The sequence below is a fragment of the Elephas maximus genome, chromosome 6 (assembly GCF_024166365.1).
Source record: "Elephas maximus indicus isolate mEleMax1 chromosome 6, mEleMax1 primary haplotype, whole genome shotgun sequence".
Taxonomy (NCBI): Eukaryota; Metazoa; Chordata; class Mammalia; order Proboscidea; family Elephantidae; genus Elephas; species Elephas maximus.
Window position 1 is genome coordinate 51,611,930 of NC_064824.1, and position 20,491 is coordinate 51,632,420.

At 35.2% G+C, this 20,491-nt stretch overlaps 1 protein-coding gene across 1 annotated transcript in view; it reads left to right on the plus strand.

The window, feature by feature from the left end:
* GALNT13 (polypeptide N-acetylgalactosaminyltransferase 13) overlaps positions 1-19,684 on the plus strand; it is a 548,580-nt gene extending 528,896 nt beyond the window's left edge. The window contains exons 10-11 of the mRNA XM_049888624.1: positions 6,594-6,728; positions 19,544-19,684. Coding sequence (XP_049744581.1) covers positions 6,594-6,728; positions 19,544-19,684 — 276 coding nt within the window. The remainder of the gene's footprint in view (positions 1-6,593; positions 6,729-19,543) is intronic.
* The last annotated feature ends 807 nt before the right edge of the window (positions 19,685-20,491 follow it).

The window sequence follows — 20,491 nt, forward strand, 5'->3', positions numbered from 1 at the left end:
TACCATAACAATCTTGAAATTCTTTGCATAATTTTTGGACTGCGGCGCCTGCATTTTCAATTAGTACTGTTGTTAATTGCCATCAAGCCAATTCCAACTCATGGCAGCCCCATGTGTGCAGAGTAGAACTTCTTCATAGGGTTTTGAAGGGTGTGACCTTTCAGCACCAGATGGCCAGGCCTGCCTTCCGAGGTGCCTCTGGGTGGGTTCCAACATCCAGCCTTTCATTTAGTAGTGGAGTACTTAACCGTTTGTGCCAACCAGGGACTCCAGTTTGTACTGGGTCCTGTAAATTATGTAGGGCACCCCTTTGAGATCTGCTATGTGTTTCTTGCAGTTGGTGAGTATGGAGGAGTGTGACCTAATTTACACATGAAAAAGGACGCTTGGGGCAACAGAATGGAAAGGGCTACATTCGGGTCAGCTGCATCCCAGGGTTTGTCAAGTCATAAAAATTGGCCTCATGATTATGTGTCATCCTTTTCATGAGCACTGCAGTGAGAGGAGCTCTGTGATGTGATTCTCTAAAGAATCACAGTTGCTCTCAGGAAAGTGATCTTTAAATCTCTGCCGGGACAGAGAGCAAGAAAGAGCTGTAAGGAAGCAGTTCCAGGGAGACCTCTCTTATGCCTGGGAGAATCAAAAGCTGATCAGCAGCCTGGGGGCTTAGGGACTGGGTAGCGGTGGTGAGAAAGAAAAGTTCAAGACTCAGAAATAGAGAAGCCAGCCATGCCCTCTCTTCCCCACTGCAGTCTTTCTCCCTAAAACAAGCCCAATTTAGAGAAAAGGAAAAGATTTGCTATTGCATAGTATATCATTCAGGCTTTTGATTGATACACTAAATGGCATATTCTAATTTCCTAATTTAATCCTAAGGGAATCTGGATGAATAAACATAAAAATCAGGCACCCTATAGTTTTTGTCTCAGCATACAGATTGAATAAGTATGGTGAAAGCATACAACCGTGATGCACACCTTTCCTGATTTGAACCATGCAGCATCCCCTTGTTCTGTTTGAATGGATGCCTCTTGGTTCAGGTACAGGTTTCTAAGGAGCACACTTAAGTGTTCTGGAATTCCGATTCTTCACAATGTTACCCACAATTTGTTATGATCCACACAGTTGAATGCCGTTGTATAGTCTACAAAACACAGGTAAACATCCTTCTGGTACTCTCTGCTTTCAGCCAAGATCCATCTGACATCAGCAATGATATTCCTTTTCCACATCAATCTGTATGCCGAGCAAATAATTCGAGAAGCTGGAGTGTACAAAGAACAACAGGGTGTCGGGATTGGAGGGAGACTCATTAACAACCTCAGATGCAGACAACACAACCCTGCTTGCTGAAAGTGAAGAGGACTTGAAGCGCTTACTGAGGAAGGTCAAAGACCACAGCCTTCAGTATGGATTACATCTCAACATAAAGAAAACAAAGATTCTCACATCTGGACTAATATGAAACATTATGATAAACAGAGAAAAGATTAAAGCTAAGGATTTCATTTTACTTGTATCTACAATCAACGCCCATGGAAGCAGCAGTCAAAAAATCAAACTAATGCATAGCATTGGGCAAATCTGCTGCAAAAGATCTCTTTAAAGCGTTGAAAAACAAAGATATCACTTTAAGGGCTAAGGTGGGCCCGATCCAAGCCATGATGTTTGGAATCACTTCATATGCATGCAAAAGCTGGATAATGAATAAGGAAGACTGAAGAATTGATCCCTTCAATTATGGTGTTGGTGAAGAGTGTTGAATATACCATGGACTGGCAGAAGAATGAACAAATCTGTGTTGGAAGAAGTACAGCCAGAATGCTCCTTAGAAGCAAGGATGGCGAGACTTCGTCTCACATATTTTAGATGCGGTATCAGTAAGGACCAGTGCCTGGAGAAGGATATCATACTTGGCAAAGTAGAAGGTCAGCAAAAAAGAGGAAGCCCCTCAACAAGGTGGACTGACACAATTACTGCAACAATGGGCTCCAGAATAACAACGACCATGAGGACCGGGCTGTGTTTCCTTCTGTTATACATAGGGTTGCTACGAGTCGGAACCAACTGGACAGCACCTAACAACAACATAGTTTTTATCTAGGAATAGGGAGATTACCCTCTTTCAATATATTTTAAAATGGATAATAGGAGAAAATAACAACTGAGTTGTTACAGTCACCAGAGCGAATTTGGAAGGCATAATAATCAACAGGTTCACAAAAATGGAGGGTAGGTAGTCCTTTATAATATAGATGACGTGAAAAGAATCACAAAAAAAATGCCTTTTTCAGTGATTGGTTGAACAACTAGCTTGACGAACTTAATACACAGGGACATATGTAATATTAGATAGCTCATAATTTTACATAGACAATATGAAAATTATGTATAAAATACACAATTTTCAAAGCACTATGAACTATTGCATCCATAGAGTTAATGTAAAGAACTCTACATATTATGCTTTGCCATATTGTCAGTTGCCACATATATACAGGAATGTAAATGTCATTGCACAATGTATCAAAAAGCAAATTTTTTCCTAAGGTAATGTATATGAAGCATATTACACCCGGTTTCTGACAAAACCAAAAACTAAACCAGTTACCGTCATGTTGATCCTGACTGATACTGACCCTAGAAGACAGAGTAGAACTGCCCCACAGGGATTCCAAGGTTGTAAATCTTTAGGGAAGCAGACCACCACATCTTTCTCCTGCAGAGCAGTTGGTGGGTTTGAACTGCTGACTTTTCGGTCAGCAGTCAAGTGCTTAACCACTGAACCATTGGTGATAAATTGATGTTAACTTCCTGCCTGTTTCCCTTTTAAGTGAAGGACACAAAGATTGATTACTTTAATCTGCTTCTAGTCATTTTAGCTTAATTAAAGTGGTTAGACTGTGATTCAATCAATTGTCATTAGAGTTGTTCTGTCATTGGGGCAACTAAAAACATATGCTAAATCTATAGTTTTTGTAATTTGATTCCGGTTTTAATAAGAACTAGAATTGGTAAACAGTGATAAAGCAATTTGAGTGGTAACTAGACAAGGAGGAATAGTTTCCATTTTTTGTAAGAGAACATATAATCAAACTACTTTGCTAACAAAGGAATCGATATTGAATAGTTATTGCATGTGTGATAATTTACGCTGAAAAGTTAAGGTGCTTCATGTGTGGTCAGGTTGGGAATGTTTTCTCTTACATTGCGGTCAGCCATGGAAGTTCTAACTACAGCAGAAGGAGGCAGACTGGGGGAAGTACGCTGCTGGGAACCACACGTACTAGCTAAGAGAGTCTGCATGGGGTATTGAGACAGGCAGCAGGCGACAGCCACAGGGAACAGCTTCTGCCTAGAAAGCTAGCAAGAGATGAGAGGTTGTTGCCAAAGTCATGGAAACTCAGAAGTGGTGAATCTAGGAGAGGACAGTGTTGGGCGATGGTACTAGGCTGAAAGTGTCAGGAAATCTCGTCCTCAGGTATTAGAGGCTCCTCTTGAGCATTGTTTGTGGTGGCCAAGGGGTGGGCACAGATAAGCAAAGCCCTGCTGGTTTCCATACTAAAATTCTTTGAGTTCTGGATATATTATCAAGGCAGGAAGTTATATAAGGAACCATGACCTGAGATTAGATTCAAGACTGTTATAATAAGAACACTAACATCAGTTATGGAATGCTTTCTATGTACCAGGATCTCTGCAAAGTATTTTGTGTGTAATTTTTCAGTTTATTCCAAAATGAGTTCCATGAACCTACTACTGTAGGACATATGAAAAAGCACAAAGATGACAATTATGCATAAAATAATGATGGACATAAGGGATAAATAATTGGGATCAAATCTAATGATTTCCCAACATGGCACTGACTTTTTTATTATTATAAAGAGTAAAAAGCAGTTTAGGAACATGCAAGCATAAAAATGAGGTGATTTCTCAGGTATTAAAAAAACAAATTCATCCTGATTTTACATTAAATCCAGAAGATAATGAAACATTATCTACAGATTCTTTTCAAGAAAAAAGTCTGTGGGTCAAGCATTTTAACACCACTTAATTTGTTTTTCAAGCACAAAGCCTAAAGAAAGATAATTTTAGTTTGCTAAACGATCAGAAAATGTCCTACCAATATATCTTTCTTGAGTGTAAATTGCTTGAGATATCTACTAATTGACTAAAAAATGAATCAAAATTAGAAGTTTAGGAACAAAGAACATGGTAGACTGCTCTCTGGCACTTTCAAAAGGTAGAGTTTCCAAACTATCATAATAGCCATGAGGAGAATCATTGCCCAGGCCACGACTACATTACTGTACAAAGTCAATGCTGAACATGTATGCATTGGTATCTCCTTTACTGTGACATCTGTATACAATTTAAGGAAGAAATTTCAGTGTGCAAAATTATCTTTCACTATGGAAATAACTCTATACCTGGGCAAAAGAAATGTGTCTCCCTCAGATTAAAGTTTACTATCAGATTCAGTCATTTAATTAAATATGTTCATAATTGTGTTAAGAAAATCTCAACTTTATTTGGGGAGTGCTTAAGTTAGGGCTGTATAGAGAAAGAGACCAGTTAGATAGATAGACAGACAGACAGACAGACAGACAGATGATACACATACATACATAGATGTTAGATGGATGGATGGACGGACGGACGGACGGACGGACGGACGGACGGACAGGCAGACAGATTTTAAGGAACTGACCCACGTGATTGTGGGAAGTTGGCAAGTCCAAAATCTGTAGGCTAGGTGAAAGACTGAAGATTACCGCAGTCTTGAGGTCCAAAATCAGGTGAGGTGATGGGAGTAGTGCAGAACGAGAGAGTTTTGGCAAAATGTATATTTATAGTCTGGAGGCAGAATTCTTGCTACAAATCTTTTTTTTTTTTTTTTTTTTTGCTTTTAAGGCCTGAGGCCCACGCACATTATGGAAAGTAATTCACTTAAAGCCAGCTGATTTAATCATAACAGCAACTAGACTAGTGTTTGACCAAGCAACTGGGGACCACAGCCTAGCCAAATCGACACAAAATTAATCATCACAGAGAAGATATAAAAACTTATCTTTGATAGGTGTTTCCTTTATTCTTCTTTTGGTTACACAGTGTTTTTCATTAAAAATAGAAATACAAAAATAATAAAGATATGAAATTTATTTCTGAATTCCATACATGAAGTCTATATGTTAATAGCTCCATTAAATAAACTGCACACACTTCTCAGATTTATATGTTGTTGACTAGGATGTATAACCTTTGTGGAGAATTTCCTTGGGTTTCATCATTGACTTTGTAACTTTATCTTAACACTTCTTATGATTCTTAGAGAAGCCCTGAGCAGCAGTGCTGCAGAGGTGACCCTTCCAAGGCTAATTAGTTTACAGACTAGGGTTCCAGAGTTTATAAGTGATTCATAGTGCTGACTTCCTCAAACCATCAGACCACTCTGGAAAACAAAAAGACCCTGAGATGACTTTCCTCATTATATTCCCTCTCGACATTGCAAGAACAAAAGAAGACTACTTAACCATGCTTATCAGAGCTAAAAGGAAGAAAATAACTTTTATAATTATGTGCTTAATAATGCTCATGAAACTTTAATCTTCAGTGTTATGAATAAATTATCCACACCAGGAACAAATAGAGATTGTTATAGTATTAATTTGAATCCTGTAACGATAAGTCCACATTCCACCTCTATATTTCTTGGGTATTTTGAAAAGAACTGATGTAGTCAACTCTAGCAAAACCATATTAGAAACATAAGTATGAAGATGACTTTTAATGAGGTATCTAGAGAATATAGTTCTATGAACTTCTTCAGTAACACACTGATGATATTTAATAAAATTTACATGATGTACTTACGTTATGGAAAGTGGTTCAAACTTCTTTATGAAAAAACATCATTGTCTCTGTTGTTAGCAACCGCCCAGTTGGCTCTGGCATCATGACAACAATCGTGCAAACAGAACAAAACTTTGTCCAGTTCTGTGCCATTTTATGATCTTTGATATTTTTGAGCTTATTCTTGAGCCTATTCTGTCAGTCCATCTCACTGACAGTTTCCCTCATTTTCGCTACCCCTCTAGTTTACCAAACATGACATTTTTCTCTAGCAATTGGTCTTTGCTGATTATGTGTCCAGAGTAATCAAGATAAAGTATATCTATCCTTCAAGGAGGATTCATTGTCTCTAGAGCTGGGAAATTGATCATATGGTGGTAGGAACAAGGAATACCCTTTATTGAGTTCCATGTACTTTATACACTTTATCTTATTTAACGTGTGAGCTTTTTAAAAGCAAGTACAGAAAATAAAGTCTCAGCAAATAATAAGTGTTTAAAATGTTTGTTAAATTAGGCCTTATCAAAACCTTATAAAACATATAGCATTGTCACTATTTTGCAGTTGAGGAAAGAGACTAAGAGAGATGAACTAGCTTTCTCAAGATCACACAGCAGAGACCATTTGAAAACCTGTTTTTCTGATCTGAAAACTTCCACAGATAGCTGTCCTATGCTATGACTTTTTCTTTATTTTAAAATAGATACCCTTTTATTTGCTGAATTTTATATTTTCAGGTATTTTCATATACTGCCGACAAAGAAATCCGAACCGATGACTTATGCTTGGATGTTTCTAGACTCAATGGACCTGTAATCATGCTAAAATGCCACCATATGAGAGGAAATCAATTATGGGAATATGATGCTGAGGTATAGTATTTTATTTACAAATTATTTAATGCTTAAGCTCTGTTATAATATTTCAAATACATTTAAACTTTTTTTCTACATCAGCAGACTGTATTTTCAAACATACACACTCATATCGGATAACATTAGGATTTCATATCATTTAATTTTTTTTTTGAACTGGTTAATTAGTATATAACATGAATCAGGAAAATAAAATCATTTTTATGTGCTTAAAATTTGTTATCTCCTTGTACCTGCTTGATATAAATTAGGCAAGAGGCAAGCTAAGCTTGTCTGAGATGTATGTATGAAGATGTACACACAGGATAATATTGACAATATTTTCAAATGTTAAATTTTACACCCTCGTGATCTCTGCTGATTATGTTCCCCAAAATAAAAGAAAAAAGTTGACAAGATTGGCATGAAATCTCCTTACAATAGTAAATATTTTGCAGATTTCAATAAACCTATTAGGTACATAACCCATAGAGCAGCCTTTTCTTAATATAGCACACCTTTCTGGTACAGGAGAGAGAGAGAAGACAGCAAAATCACTGTTGAGGTTTTATAGGTTAGTGTAAAAACCAGATCAGCCATCAGATGGAGCTAATAAAAAAGAAATATTTTCCTCTCCATGAGGACGTTGCCTTGAAACAGCTTCATTTCTTTCAGTTCTCTTTGCTTAGCAAAATGAATTGGTTGTCTGTGTTACAGTTCTCACATTATTATGAAATGGCTGGTGATTTATTTAAAAGAGGAAATAACCTTATTCCTACAAGATAATATATTAGTGGTAAATGAGCCTCACAGATGCAGTGTTCTGTTCAAGCCTGCAAGAGGAATATTTGGGAAACCACTCCAGAGTTTTTTATATTGTTAGTATCTTAACAAGGTCGTCTTTAAAAACTTTCGAATGTCATTTTCATTTGCATGATATTGTAGCCTCATAAGTTGAATATCAGGAAATCTTACTGACATGTCACAGAATTTGAATCTGGTCACGTAGGCTTAAATTTGGGGACTAAAATATATGTGTTACCAGGCTCTTTGGACACATAATCATCTTTTTCTGGGCATAGCTAAGACAAACACTCTGAAACCTTTCTAGTTGCACCAGCATGATCTGTCCTGACTCATCTGCCTTCTGAATGTCTTCTTTACCTTCTTTGCCTGACTGCCGTTTTCTTTTGTTCAACTCTTGGTCTATTATCACCACCCTTTATAGTAAGCCTGCAGAAGACATTTCCTCTGAGTTCGTGTGGGTAAACTTGTACCATTAATCAGCTCTCTGCCTCGTCTCTAAAGAAAAGTACAGACAGATATATTGATAAAGTAGAAATTTCTTTGTAATATTTTTTAAATAAAATTTTTTTTGTTGTTGACGTTACTACTATTTAGCTTCTCCCAGGATCCCAGGACAGGGACCGTGCTAAAAATAAGGAATCTGTTTCTAAATAAAGGGCATGATTGTACATACAGTTTTTTGTTTGTTTTATTGTGGTTTGGGTAAAAGTTTACAGAGAAGATTAGTTTCCCATCCAACAATTTATACACATTTTGTTTTATGATATTAGTTGTAATCCCATCAATGTGGCAGCACTCTACTCACATCCCCCCTTAAGTTCCAGGCTTCCATTTACCAATCTTTCCTGCCACTTGCTGCCTTCTGAACTTCGTTCTCAGGCAAATGCTGCCCTTTCAGTCTCATGTGGTTGATTGTTCTAAGAAGTATGTTCCTCACGAGTATTATTGTCACTTTATAGGCATGTCTATTGTTTGGCTGAAAGGTGATCTCCCGGAGTGGGTTCCGTTCCGGGTTTGACGGGTGTCTAAGGGCCATAATTTCGGGGGGTTGCACCAGTCTGTATCAGACCACTAAGTCTGGTCTCTTTTTTATGTATTTGAATTTTGTTCTACATTTTTCTCTCACTCTGTCTTGGACCTTCTACTGCGATCAAAACTCAAAGTGGTTGGTAGTGGTAGCCAGGCACCATCTAGTCCTTCTGGTCTCAGGCTAGTGGAGGCTGTGGTTCGTGTGGTCCATTAGTCCTTTGAACTGATTGTTTCCTTGAGGTACGTTATATTTTTATAAGATGAAGCAGTGTTGAATTTCAGAATACCAATTTTAATCTTTAAACTTTTCTGTAAGTCTTGAATTGACACTGTCTTCTAGTAATAACTTGAATTTCTTCATTTCTGAAATGACTATTGTTGGTAATCAGGTGCATATTTTTGTTCATATTTTTCTGTTACCTAGTAATTGAATACTAAGGGATTTTGAAAGGAAGTGAAAAAATATGTAGTTCACCCCAGATTTTAAAAAATGGTATTTGTAAATGTACTATTTTGGAAGACTAGTAATTATCTGTTGCAGTATTTTTAAAGCATTGTAATATTTTATGTCATATAAACTTTGTTTCTAGAACACATAAAAAATGTTTATATCCCACAAATATTGAGAAATTTTATTTAAAAACTATAGTCATCTTAACACTGTAACATATAGCATGACGATTTACTCTTCTGTATGTTTATGTTTTTTTAATTAAATTTTGATGTTCAACATGTCTAATAACACCATTTTGTCACATTTTAAGATTTATAAATCATGACATGGAGAAATCACATGAGAATAGAGTAATTATAGGATTAATGCATTACCTTTCTGGAAATTTCAGTTTTAAAATAAAAGACTGATTTTATTTGTGAGATGACAAAAAAGGAGATGATTTTTAAAAGATAATTGAAATATAATACTTATTTTTTTATGGTTTCCTTTTCTTTCGAGTTTTAAGGTCAGGGTCCTTTAGTCCACAGAATAGTCCAGACCTTTGTCACTCAAAGTGCGATTCCAGTGGCATCAACTGGGAATTTGTTAGAAATATAGATTCAGAGACACCACCCCAGACACACTAAATCATAATCTATGTTTTAACAAAGAACCCAGACCATTCATAGCATATTGAAGTTTGAGAGACAGTCTAGACAGTGGCCAAACATTTACTTACCTTCATTAGTCTTTTTGTACACTGTTGAGAAAATATTGCAAAGTTAGGAAAAGGCGTAAATACACTTGGAAGATGACAAGGCTTCCCCAGGAAAAGTGAGCCAGAGGATGAGAGGTGCTGAGATGGGAAAGAGGAGCTAAGGAGTCCTACCCAAAACCCAGTGCCGTCGAGTCGATTCTGACTCATAGCGACCCTATAGGACAGAGTAGAACTGCCCCACGGGGTTTCCAAGGAGCGCCTGGTGGATTTGAACTGCCGACCCTTTGGTTAGCAGCTGTAGCACTTAACAATCCTTCTCATATCCCCAAAAGTAGAAAGTAGGCAAATGGTGCGTGCTACTTCTTTAATTCTTTATCTTTTGCTAGCAAGAGCAAAATTATTCTTCTTTGAGAAACTTCTGAAGTGATGCAGTTTCAAAGCCTAATAAAACGTGGTGAAGATCACAGAATTACAGAACTGAAACTTACCTTAATGTTCTCTCTGTTCAGCCTTTATCAGGAAGAAGCTAAAGCACAAAGACTACACCATCAGTAGCTGAGCCAGGATTTAGCTTCTAGTGTTCAAAGAAAGCTAGTTATTGGTATAATTTTCAATCTCACAGTGTGAACAGCAGAGATATTCCATCACCACATCTCCCATAGCCCTTTCAATCTTAGAAAGGCAAGTCAGAAATAGGAGCAGAATTGTTGGTATATCCAAAGAGAAGTGGAAACAGTGTTATAAGCCTCAAGACAGCCAGTCTGTCTAATTGCTTTGGTTTTGTTTATTTCTTAGGTGAGTGGGGGGAAAGTGAAGAGAATAAACTTCGGGAGTTTATAATTTTCTATGCTATTTATATCTGTTTTCTCATTCAATTATCACAATAGTCCTACCAGGTAGATATTTTAATTATCTGTATTTTGGAAATAATGAAGCTTAGAGTGTTTAAATAACTTGTCTAAGATTATACAGAGTCCCTGGGTGGCACAGATGGTTAAGCGCTTGTCTTCTAGGGGAAAGGTTGGCAGTTTGAACCCACAGAGAAGTGTCTCAGGAAATAGGCCTGTGATCAGCTTCTCAAAGGTCACAGCCTTGAAAACCCTATGGAGGAGTTTTATTCTGCACACATGGGGTCACCATAAGTCGGAATCTACTCAGCAGCATCTAACAACAGCAACAAGGTTGTACAGCTCAGGTTTCCGATACTAAATCCGGAAATCTTTCCATTACACTACATTGCCTCTCAATGTAATTGAAAAACTAGGAACAGCTAGATGCTTTCAATGTGCTCATCTAATAGGCCAAATTACGGTATTACAAAGGAAAAGAATGATTAAATGCTCTCCATTAGTTGGAGTACTAGATTTTATTCACATAGAATTTCTCTCTTCTTAATAATGGGAATTATTACAATTTATACAATATTTATCTACAATAAATATATTTTACTTGGGTAAACAGGTATAAAATAAAACTAATTACCAGTATTGTCTAAATGCTTACAAACAGCTGTACATATTTGTAAAATGATTAATATCTCTTTAATTGCTTCTTTTAAATTGTATGAAACTAAGCACATATTGGTAATAAATACATGTCTTTGGTCAACTTTAATTTGAAATACAGAGTTTCTCACTATCTTAAGTAAATATTTCTTGAATAATAGGTAGTGGTTGTTAGTTCCTGTGGAATCAATTCTGGCTCATGGCAATAGGACCATGACTTGAATTCACTATTACTTTATACCTGGCCTAACCTGTCCGAATTGGGTGAACTAGCAAAACTACAAAATCCTCACCTGACTTAGAAAACTGAATAAATCATCCGGACACTTTGGTGCTATGAAATGCACATTGCCACAGAGTGAAAACAAAAAGGGAAAATTAAAAGAAAAAACACCTGAATTTCACCACACAGCTACATTTAAATTATTTTTATAAAGGTCTGTCATCCCTCCACTGTATTTTATTCAGGTTTTCTGGTATTCTGCTTGAACATCACAATTGTGTTTCAAACCATTTGAAATTTACATTTTCCTGCAAGAAGTGCACATAATCACATTTCTTTTTGAGAATCCAGGCAGCAACATACAGTCTGAGGGTCTAATTTTAGAACAGTTGCTTTTGCTCAGTAAATACTATGCAATAAAGAAAAAAAAAAGAAGCAAAATATGATGCTAAAAATAAGTCCTGTTTTTCATGAGACTGAGCAAGTTGACTGAGAAAATATTTGTTATGAATACAATATCCATCTGTGTCTATTTTTTTCCAGACTCACCTTATATAAAATTTTTCAGTAGATAAAATTTATTGGGTTGATATTTACTGAAATTGCGGAAGCTTATACGCTTATATTTAGGCTTTTCTTAACCCCTGCTCCCCTTTTATTTACCTTTATCAGAAAGCAGGTAAATGGGAATATAATTTCAAGGTAAGTGATCTATAACAAGCAACCCAACCTATTCCACTAGGTAGCATTCCTAATAAAAATTATGGTTCTATTTATATTTTGAAAGCTGTGTGTATCAGTTAGGTACTACCTTTCCAGATTCCCACTGACCCATAGTTGTGATTTCTTACATAGATATTTAGTGGATAGTAATTTTAATATTTTAGTGTCCCATTTTTAGTTTGTTAATGTTTATACTTGATATTAGAATAGTCATTTTCTATTCAACTGACTGCACAGATTCCCTTATCAGGAGATCATGATTAATATTTTAATAATGATAACTTTATTAACTTTTAAAAGTCTTATTCTGTTTAATCAATAAAGAAAATCTGATTATCTTTGCTATTAATTAAATGTCTAGAATAGTCTAATTTTCTTCTTACTCTGTTTATCATTATATGTAACAACATAACAATTGAGTTTTATTTTACATTTTAGTTTGCTATCTTTTAAACTGAGACCTGTATGATTTGTCCTTAAATGAACTGTGCAGTCAGCTCTATTCATTAAAATATCAAATTTTTCCTAGTGCTTCTTAGTACAAAGATATGGCCTAATTTTACATTATTAACATTATTATTTTGTCACAAAAATTGTTTCCTAGCTTGAAATTCCAGCTATCGTTCAGTAGGAATTCTTCAGAAGAGTAGATTTAGGAATATTCCACAACACATCTTTTCTTAGCAAAATATACAAATACATCTAAAGGCTGGAATGCATTCTACTTCTAAGAGTCATTTCTAGAGAAACAATCATAGATATAGAGGGAATTGTTCAGAGATGCTTATCACAGCATTATCTACAATACCTGCAAATTACAGATACTCCCCAAAATGAAAACCTTAAATGAATATTGACAAATCCGTTTTATAGAAATTGTGAATTCTAATTTGTGAAATAGTTTGTAGATTATTTTAATGATAGGAAATATATATAAATGGAAAAGTAGGATATTTAATCAGATGACCTCCATTATATAAATATGCATAATATAAATGACAGAAAAAATACTTGAAAAACATCATATATTAATAATCATTATCTCTTCTAGACAGAATACTATGAAGAAATAAATTTTACTTAGTTTTAAACAAATGAATACCCTAAATATTTTTACTTATTTATTTTTCATCAAAAATAATGTTTATCTCAATAAGTTTATTTAAAATTTTTAATGTTTTTCTGGTGTATGTTTTTTAGAAGCACTGGGATAAAAGTTTCTTGATTTTTTTTTTTTTCATGATCATGTGATAAAAAGTTTTTGAGAAAAATTGCCTATGTTTTTCTTATGGAAAATTGAATTTTGTATTCATGTTCTGTTGCCCCATCTACCAGGAGCATATGTGAAATCATTCTTTTCATTTTTGTTTTATAACATAGCAAAGTTTATAGTTTGTTTTTCTTTTTAATGACATATGAAATCCACAATCACTAGTACTAGAATCTTCAATGTTGACCTGGTATTTACTAAGAAAATTTCATTGCATGAAAAAAATCACTGAGAGTAGAGGGTGATCTAGCACAGAAAAATCAAACAATCGCAATAGGAAACTGTTAAAAAAAAAAACCTCTGTAGCAAATTAAACGATATAATGAACAGTATCATTTTACAAATAAAGCATATAATATATGATAATATTATCTTTCCTATTTTTACACATAATTTGTCTACCATTTTACCTTAAACCTCAAGCAGTTTGAAAAATAAAAAGGCAAATACAATGATTTGGCTCCATTAAGCTGCCTGAGAGAAGTAGTTTAATTTTAATAGAATTTATTTCCTGCCTTGTCTCCTAAGCGTTGCATTCAGCAAACTTATTGAGTACCTCCTGTGGTCAGGAACTTACACGGTGATTTAGGTAGCCGTGATCCGCAGCCTTCCTGGGGCTTATACTGTTTGGAAAAAAACAGTTGAAAAGCAAGAAACAGACAAATAAATGTATTACAAATTATGTTTGGAGAATTAGGTCAAATTAAGCAACCCAATGGAGCTGATCTTTCTCTTTTTCCCCTGGTTACTACTTTTTTAATTGATATCTAGATGAATGTAGCAATGTATAGATGGACCCCTTATAAACACCACCAGATTAGTTGCCTGAAAACATAAGTGGAAGCAATCTGAGTATCACACTGTACAAAGTACAGCAGAGCCTTAAAGTTAAATTTCCCTCCAGCTTTTTCCCTGTCATCCACATTTCACTCAAGGTCAGGGCAAAGGAGGAAGCCACAAACTATAATTGAAAACTCTGTCTGGTCTAATTAATTAGATATTTTGAATATTCATTCACAAAATAACTCATTTAGTACTGAAAATATTTTATCACTAGGATGAACTCTGAGATTATAACCTTTTCTACCCAAAAAGACCCTTTGCCAAAAAGGTTTCCTCATTTGAGCTCAGGGTTCTCTACATATCCTGTCTTAGCTCCATTTATCCGTACTGAATACAGTTGATATTAAAGCCATCTTAAAGGATGCAGCTCACAGCTCCATGGATGCAATTATTGTGACAGGTGCCTTCCATCCTTATCCAGAAGAAATTGTATGTTGCCCAGGATGATTGATTTATTACTGCCTTTGTATCTGACTTTGTCATTATTCATTATTTTCTTTGTCAAACAGAGCCGCACTTTTCTTCACCAAATCACCCAGTCCTGTCTCTCAGTGAGCAAAGTAGCTGATGGCTCCCAACATACCACTGTGAAATCATGTAATGATAGCCCTTTGCAAAAATGGCTACTTAGAAACTATACAAGAATAGAAGTTTTTAGAAATATTTTTGAGAGTTCTACTAATTACTTTCTCTAACAATTTTTGGAGGTTTATGTTGCAGACTTTATTACTTTTATTTTAGTATTTTAGTTATGTTCTTTTATTGAAATCTGGAAACTTCTTTAGAATGTGTTTTAAAAAATGTGCATTTCTCTATATTTTCTGTCTCTTAACTACTCAGTAATTTGGAGGCAGCATATGTTGTGTTTAGTCTATCATCAATTAATATACATTTTTCCTTTTTTTTCAATAGATATATGTGTGTGTAATAATATACTGTATCATTTATTTAGCTCTTTTTAGGATGATTATAGCCATGTCTATAGATTTTGAATCAGAACTGAAAAAAATCAATTAAAAAAACTATCATAGGTAAAAAAATGGATTTTTTTTTTAAATACTGAAATTATTTAATTTTGTTAATTTTTTATTCAGATACTTTGGTTGTATGCAGGCATAGCATATCTTTTCTAGAGCTTGTAATTATTTTAATCTGAAAATTTAAACAAATGCATTATTAAGGAATAACTAAGATGTAATTTCCAATAATTTTATGAAGTAAATTATCTCAGCATTTCTTTATGGTTGGTTAAGTGCTATAATTATAACAAAATCTTTCTTTTTAATTGTACCTTTTATCTCTCACTTGTGTGATTTGTGAATCTTCTCCTAAGCAATAAAATGAATCATTGTTTTGTTCAAGTCAATAAACTGCTCTGGACTTCTTGGAAAGGATACAAATAAGAATATATCCAGGTTCTTGACTTTAAGGAGTTTATTGTCCAGTAAAGAACATTACATTGTCAAATGCCTTACTATGAATAGCATATGGAAAGTTAGGGCGTTATTGTAGCTCGGATGAACCAGCTAAAAGTTGTTAGTAGAGCACAAAATTGAGTTTGAAATTATTGTGAGGAAGCTGGGAATCTGAAAGTAGGAAGGAGGAGGAGAGAATTGGCATTCTTTAGAACTACATTCAAAACAAGACCTTCCAAATATAAGAGTTGAAAAAGCTGGAAAATTTCAGACCTTTTGTACAAGGAGAACTTGTATACTGGGCCATTTTCATATATTATCTGTAGTTTGTTCTCAAAGCCACCATAGCTGATAGTTGCGATCCCAAGCATGTGGTCTTGTTGGTGGTGGTGCCATCTAGTCAATTTCGACTTCTAATGACACCATGTGACTAAATGGAACTGCCCCATAGGCTTTTCTAGGCTGGTGGAATAATGGTTAAGAGCTTGGCTGCTAACCAAAAGATCAGCAGTTCAAATCCACCAGCCACTCCTTGGAAACCCTATGAGGCAGTTCTATAGGTCCCTCTGAGTCACAACTGGTTCGACGGCAATGGGGAAGGAATCTTTACCAGATCAAATGCCACGGCTTTTTCTCCAACACCCTCTGGGTGGTTTTGAACCACCACCCTTTTTGGTAAGCTGCTTAATCATTGTGTCACCCAGGCTGCTTGAGGTCATCTTAAACCAAAAACCAAACACATTGCCTTTGAGTTAATTCCCACTCCTAGCAACCCTATAGGACAGAGTAGAACTGCCCCATAGGGTTTCTAAAGAGCAGCTGGTGGGTTTGAACTGCCAACTTTGTTAGCAGCTGATCCCTTACCCACTGGCTACTAGAACTTCCTGGCCTTCTTAGGCTTTAAATAAACATCCAGTCTCAGAAAGCATCAGTCTACTCAAGAGTTCTAGGGCAGACAGCACAGCTTGCATCTCTCAGAGGGAGAACGTGCAGCAGTTCCTGAGCAAGTCATGCGGTCTTCTGGGAGCTAGCTTCTCCACTGGTGACAGCTTAATGCAAGAGGATGAGATCCACATCAGGCTAGTGTGGAAACCAACCTGGCCAGATAGCCTCATGTTCCACAGGGGACAATGTTTCTTGTAACAACTCCATAGGCTTAACTTCCAGGATTCCAATGGAACATGCAAAATTACAAGAGTGTCTGCACATAGAGAAGCTCAAAATTTGGCTCCCTATCATTTTTTTAATCAGATATTTATAATTTATATAAGGCCAGATGCAGTTTACCAATCAGAGGCCATTTTTACCATAAGCAATGTTTTCTACAAAAATAATTAACATTTTTACTCTTATAAAGTTGCCAAGGGACCAGAGCTAGATTATTAACAGAAGATCAAAATTTTAAAGCAGAAGGGAAAAGGGTATTTATAAATATTTTCTGACAAAGAATCTATTCCTTAGGGTCACTTAGGAACTTACCCAAGTTGTCAAAGTTAGTAGATGCAGAGGCAGAAATTCACACTAAGAGCGGAGCCTAAAATGTCTGCTCTTTTTTCTGTGCCACATAGAGAAGGAAAATTCTTTTGGTTGTTTATTTATCTTTGGTTTCTGACTATTAATGAATTCCTTCAAAGAAAATATTTATGAATATTTTGTTAGAAATAAAAATACTTACTAGATTTTTAAAATTATTATTTGTATAGTTGACAGGGAGCCTGCCTGGGTGGCCCAAGCTGTTTGCAACTGGCTAGCCTAAAGGTTGGCAGTTGGAACCCACCCAGCAACTCAGCAGCAGAAAGACCTGCCCAACTGCTTGCATAAAAGATTACAGTCAAGACAACCGTATGGAGCAGTTCAACTCTGTAACATGCAGGGTCGCCATGAGTCAGGGGCCAAATCAACAGCAGCTAAGAACAATAGAGTTGACCACACATATTCAATTTGATCCTTAAGGAGAAGTCTCAAAATCTGTGTTTATATGTATATTTTGACCTAAGCTAACCGATAATTAATCAAAACCATCAACTATTGTTAAGTGTGATTAGATTAAAAATTAGATTAGAATAAGAAAATGGCAGTACTTCTTGGAACAACTCAATGGGTAATAGCAAACTCAGTGTATGTAAAATCACATAATTTTTTTTGAAAGGATCTAATAGAAGCAAGCAAGGGTAAGTGACTTTTTGGAAGGAAGATAGATATATAGATGAAGAATCTCAGGTATGTAATAAAAATGAAGAATGTTTAGTTGATTTTTTTAAATTTTTATTTTGCTTCAAGTGAAAGTTTACAAACCAAGTCAGTCTCTCATTCAGAAACTTATTTTTTTTTTTTATATACCCCTATTTGCTCTCCCTGTAATGAGACAGCACATTCCTTCCCTTCACTCTCTATTTTCGTGTCCATTCGGCCAGCTTATTTAGTTGATTTTAACTAGAATTTTTCATTAAAAAAAAAAAAAAAAAGATGTTGGTTTTGTTTTGTATTTTTTTCAAGCTGGTTACTGGTTCAATTTCTGGTATCCTAAGAATAAATCAACCGTCTCCTTGCCTATCTTTGGCCGTTTCTTAGTTTCTCCATTCTTGGTATAAATACCCTGATTCTATGAATTGAAAGAGGAACAAAAAAGGCTTCAATCTTGAAATCTCCCTCACATCTAATAACGCTGTTTTTTTAATTTCCTGCTGGTTTTCTATTAAGCATCCTCCTCCCAAATTTATTCTCCATTCCACTTTTCTCATAAAAGTATTCTAAGGTGGTTTCAGTCCTAATCCAAGCAGATTACAACAGCTTTGGGTGCGTTTCTCCACCACTTTTATTGCATACAACCTGCATTGTTTTTTCATCCAATTTCAATGCAATATCAAAAGCCAAAAAATATTTTTGTTTGTCTTTAATTTTAGTAGTTTGCAACAGAATATATGTAGAGTGCATGTTTCAAGATATACCTGCAAATACCCTCCCACACGTTCATACTTTTCTGGTTGGGGAGTTTTTCATATAACGTGATTCTAGATATTGTCCATAAAACTGAGCAGAAATACCTAGTACATAAAAAACACATTGATGTAAATGTATACCTGGAAAATAAAAAAAACGATTTCAAAATGTGGGGGAGAACTAAAAAGACAAGACATGTAATGACTGGTTAATGTGATGTAAGTATTGGAATTGTGTTTTAACAGCTGGGTACACAGAAGACGCTTATTAATAATTACTATTAAGAACATAAAATATAAATATAACATTTAAAATATATGACCATCACATGCCTGTTTTTATTTGATATTGATATATTTTTGAAGATCTTTCAAAGTGCAAACTGAAAAATAGTGAGCCTACTATCAGGTAATACAGATTATTTGTTCCTATGATAATCACTCTTCTACAATGAGTGTCTGACAATCACAGATACTGTGGTTTGTTAAGTGTCTTGAAATAAGAACATCACTAGCAGTTTTGTACATTTGGGTCACAGCTGTGACATCCATTTGAGTGTTTACCAAGTGGTTACTGAATAAACCACACTATTGAGGAAGCTCGTTAATATCTGCAGCCCTCAACTGAACTCAGAGTTCACAAATGGGCTTTTTGTAAAGGAGCCTGAATTCTTGGCAGTTCATGGTAAATGTCAGCCAAGTTCTTGGACCATCTGCAAATAAAGTTGTATTAGACAATGATGAACCCTATCAGTCTAAGTTGTACAATAATTCAGACCCACCTGTGCACAGTTTCTTTTAGAAAAATATCACAATGTATTATACTAAAACAAAATAAAGGGGTTTTTAGAGAGAGGATTTAATCTGATGTACCGATGAAGTTAAGATGAAATAGCCTGTGCTGATTATTGGTTATCTTTTACAGAGACTCACCTTGAGACATATTAACAGTAACCAATGTCTTGATGAACCTTCCGAAGAAGACAAAATGGTGCCTACCATGCAGGACTGTAGTGGAAGCAGATCCCAACAATGGCTGCTAAGGAACATGACCTTGGGGGCATGAAGCCTGAAGACATTTTCCCCCAAGCCATGAAAGTGTCTACACTTTTGTTTTCCATTATTTCAATTAGGGGAAAATATTAACTGTGCTTAATTGAAAGTTTTAAAATCCTTTTAGTATTCTAAGACACAGTTGTTTATAATTCATTTTTAGGAATGTTTGCTGATTTCCCTAATGAAATTTGTATCTGATAAAGAAGCACATAAAATGGTATAAATAACAGCAAACTGTTATTAAACATCACAACAACTTGAAAAACTAATTGTGTTTGTTTTAAAAAAAAAATTGCTCTCATCCTACAGGGTCATTTGGGGGTTATTTTTATTTCTATTTTTTTCTTGTCATAGTGATTGAAACAGAGACAATGTAAAATGCCTTATGAAGTATTTTCATTAAGATATATTATCAATTATTTTATAAACACCTTCTGTTTGTACTGGACCTTCATGGAGACATGTTGAATTTTCATGTCAACAGCAAGTCTACATATTATTTCTGAACAGTACATTGATCATACAAATAAGTTCCAAGTTTTTTACCAGGAAAAAAATAAAATTAGATATTGAACTCATAGAGTCCTTACAAAAGCATCACATTAAAAAAAAAAAGAGAGAGAGAAAGAAGAAGAATTTGAACATTCAATGTAAAGTAAATTAAATCAGGAGAAGTTAGTGCGGCATTAAGTGGAGCAAGATGAAGCTAAACCACAACAATTAAATAATTTTAAGAGATAGTCCAGCTGGTTCCAGTCACTCCTAACACAAACTGTTGTGAAATATTCTTTTTGGTCCCAGAGTTGATGTTGGAATC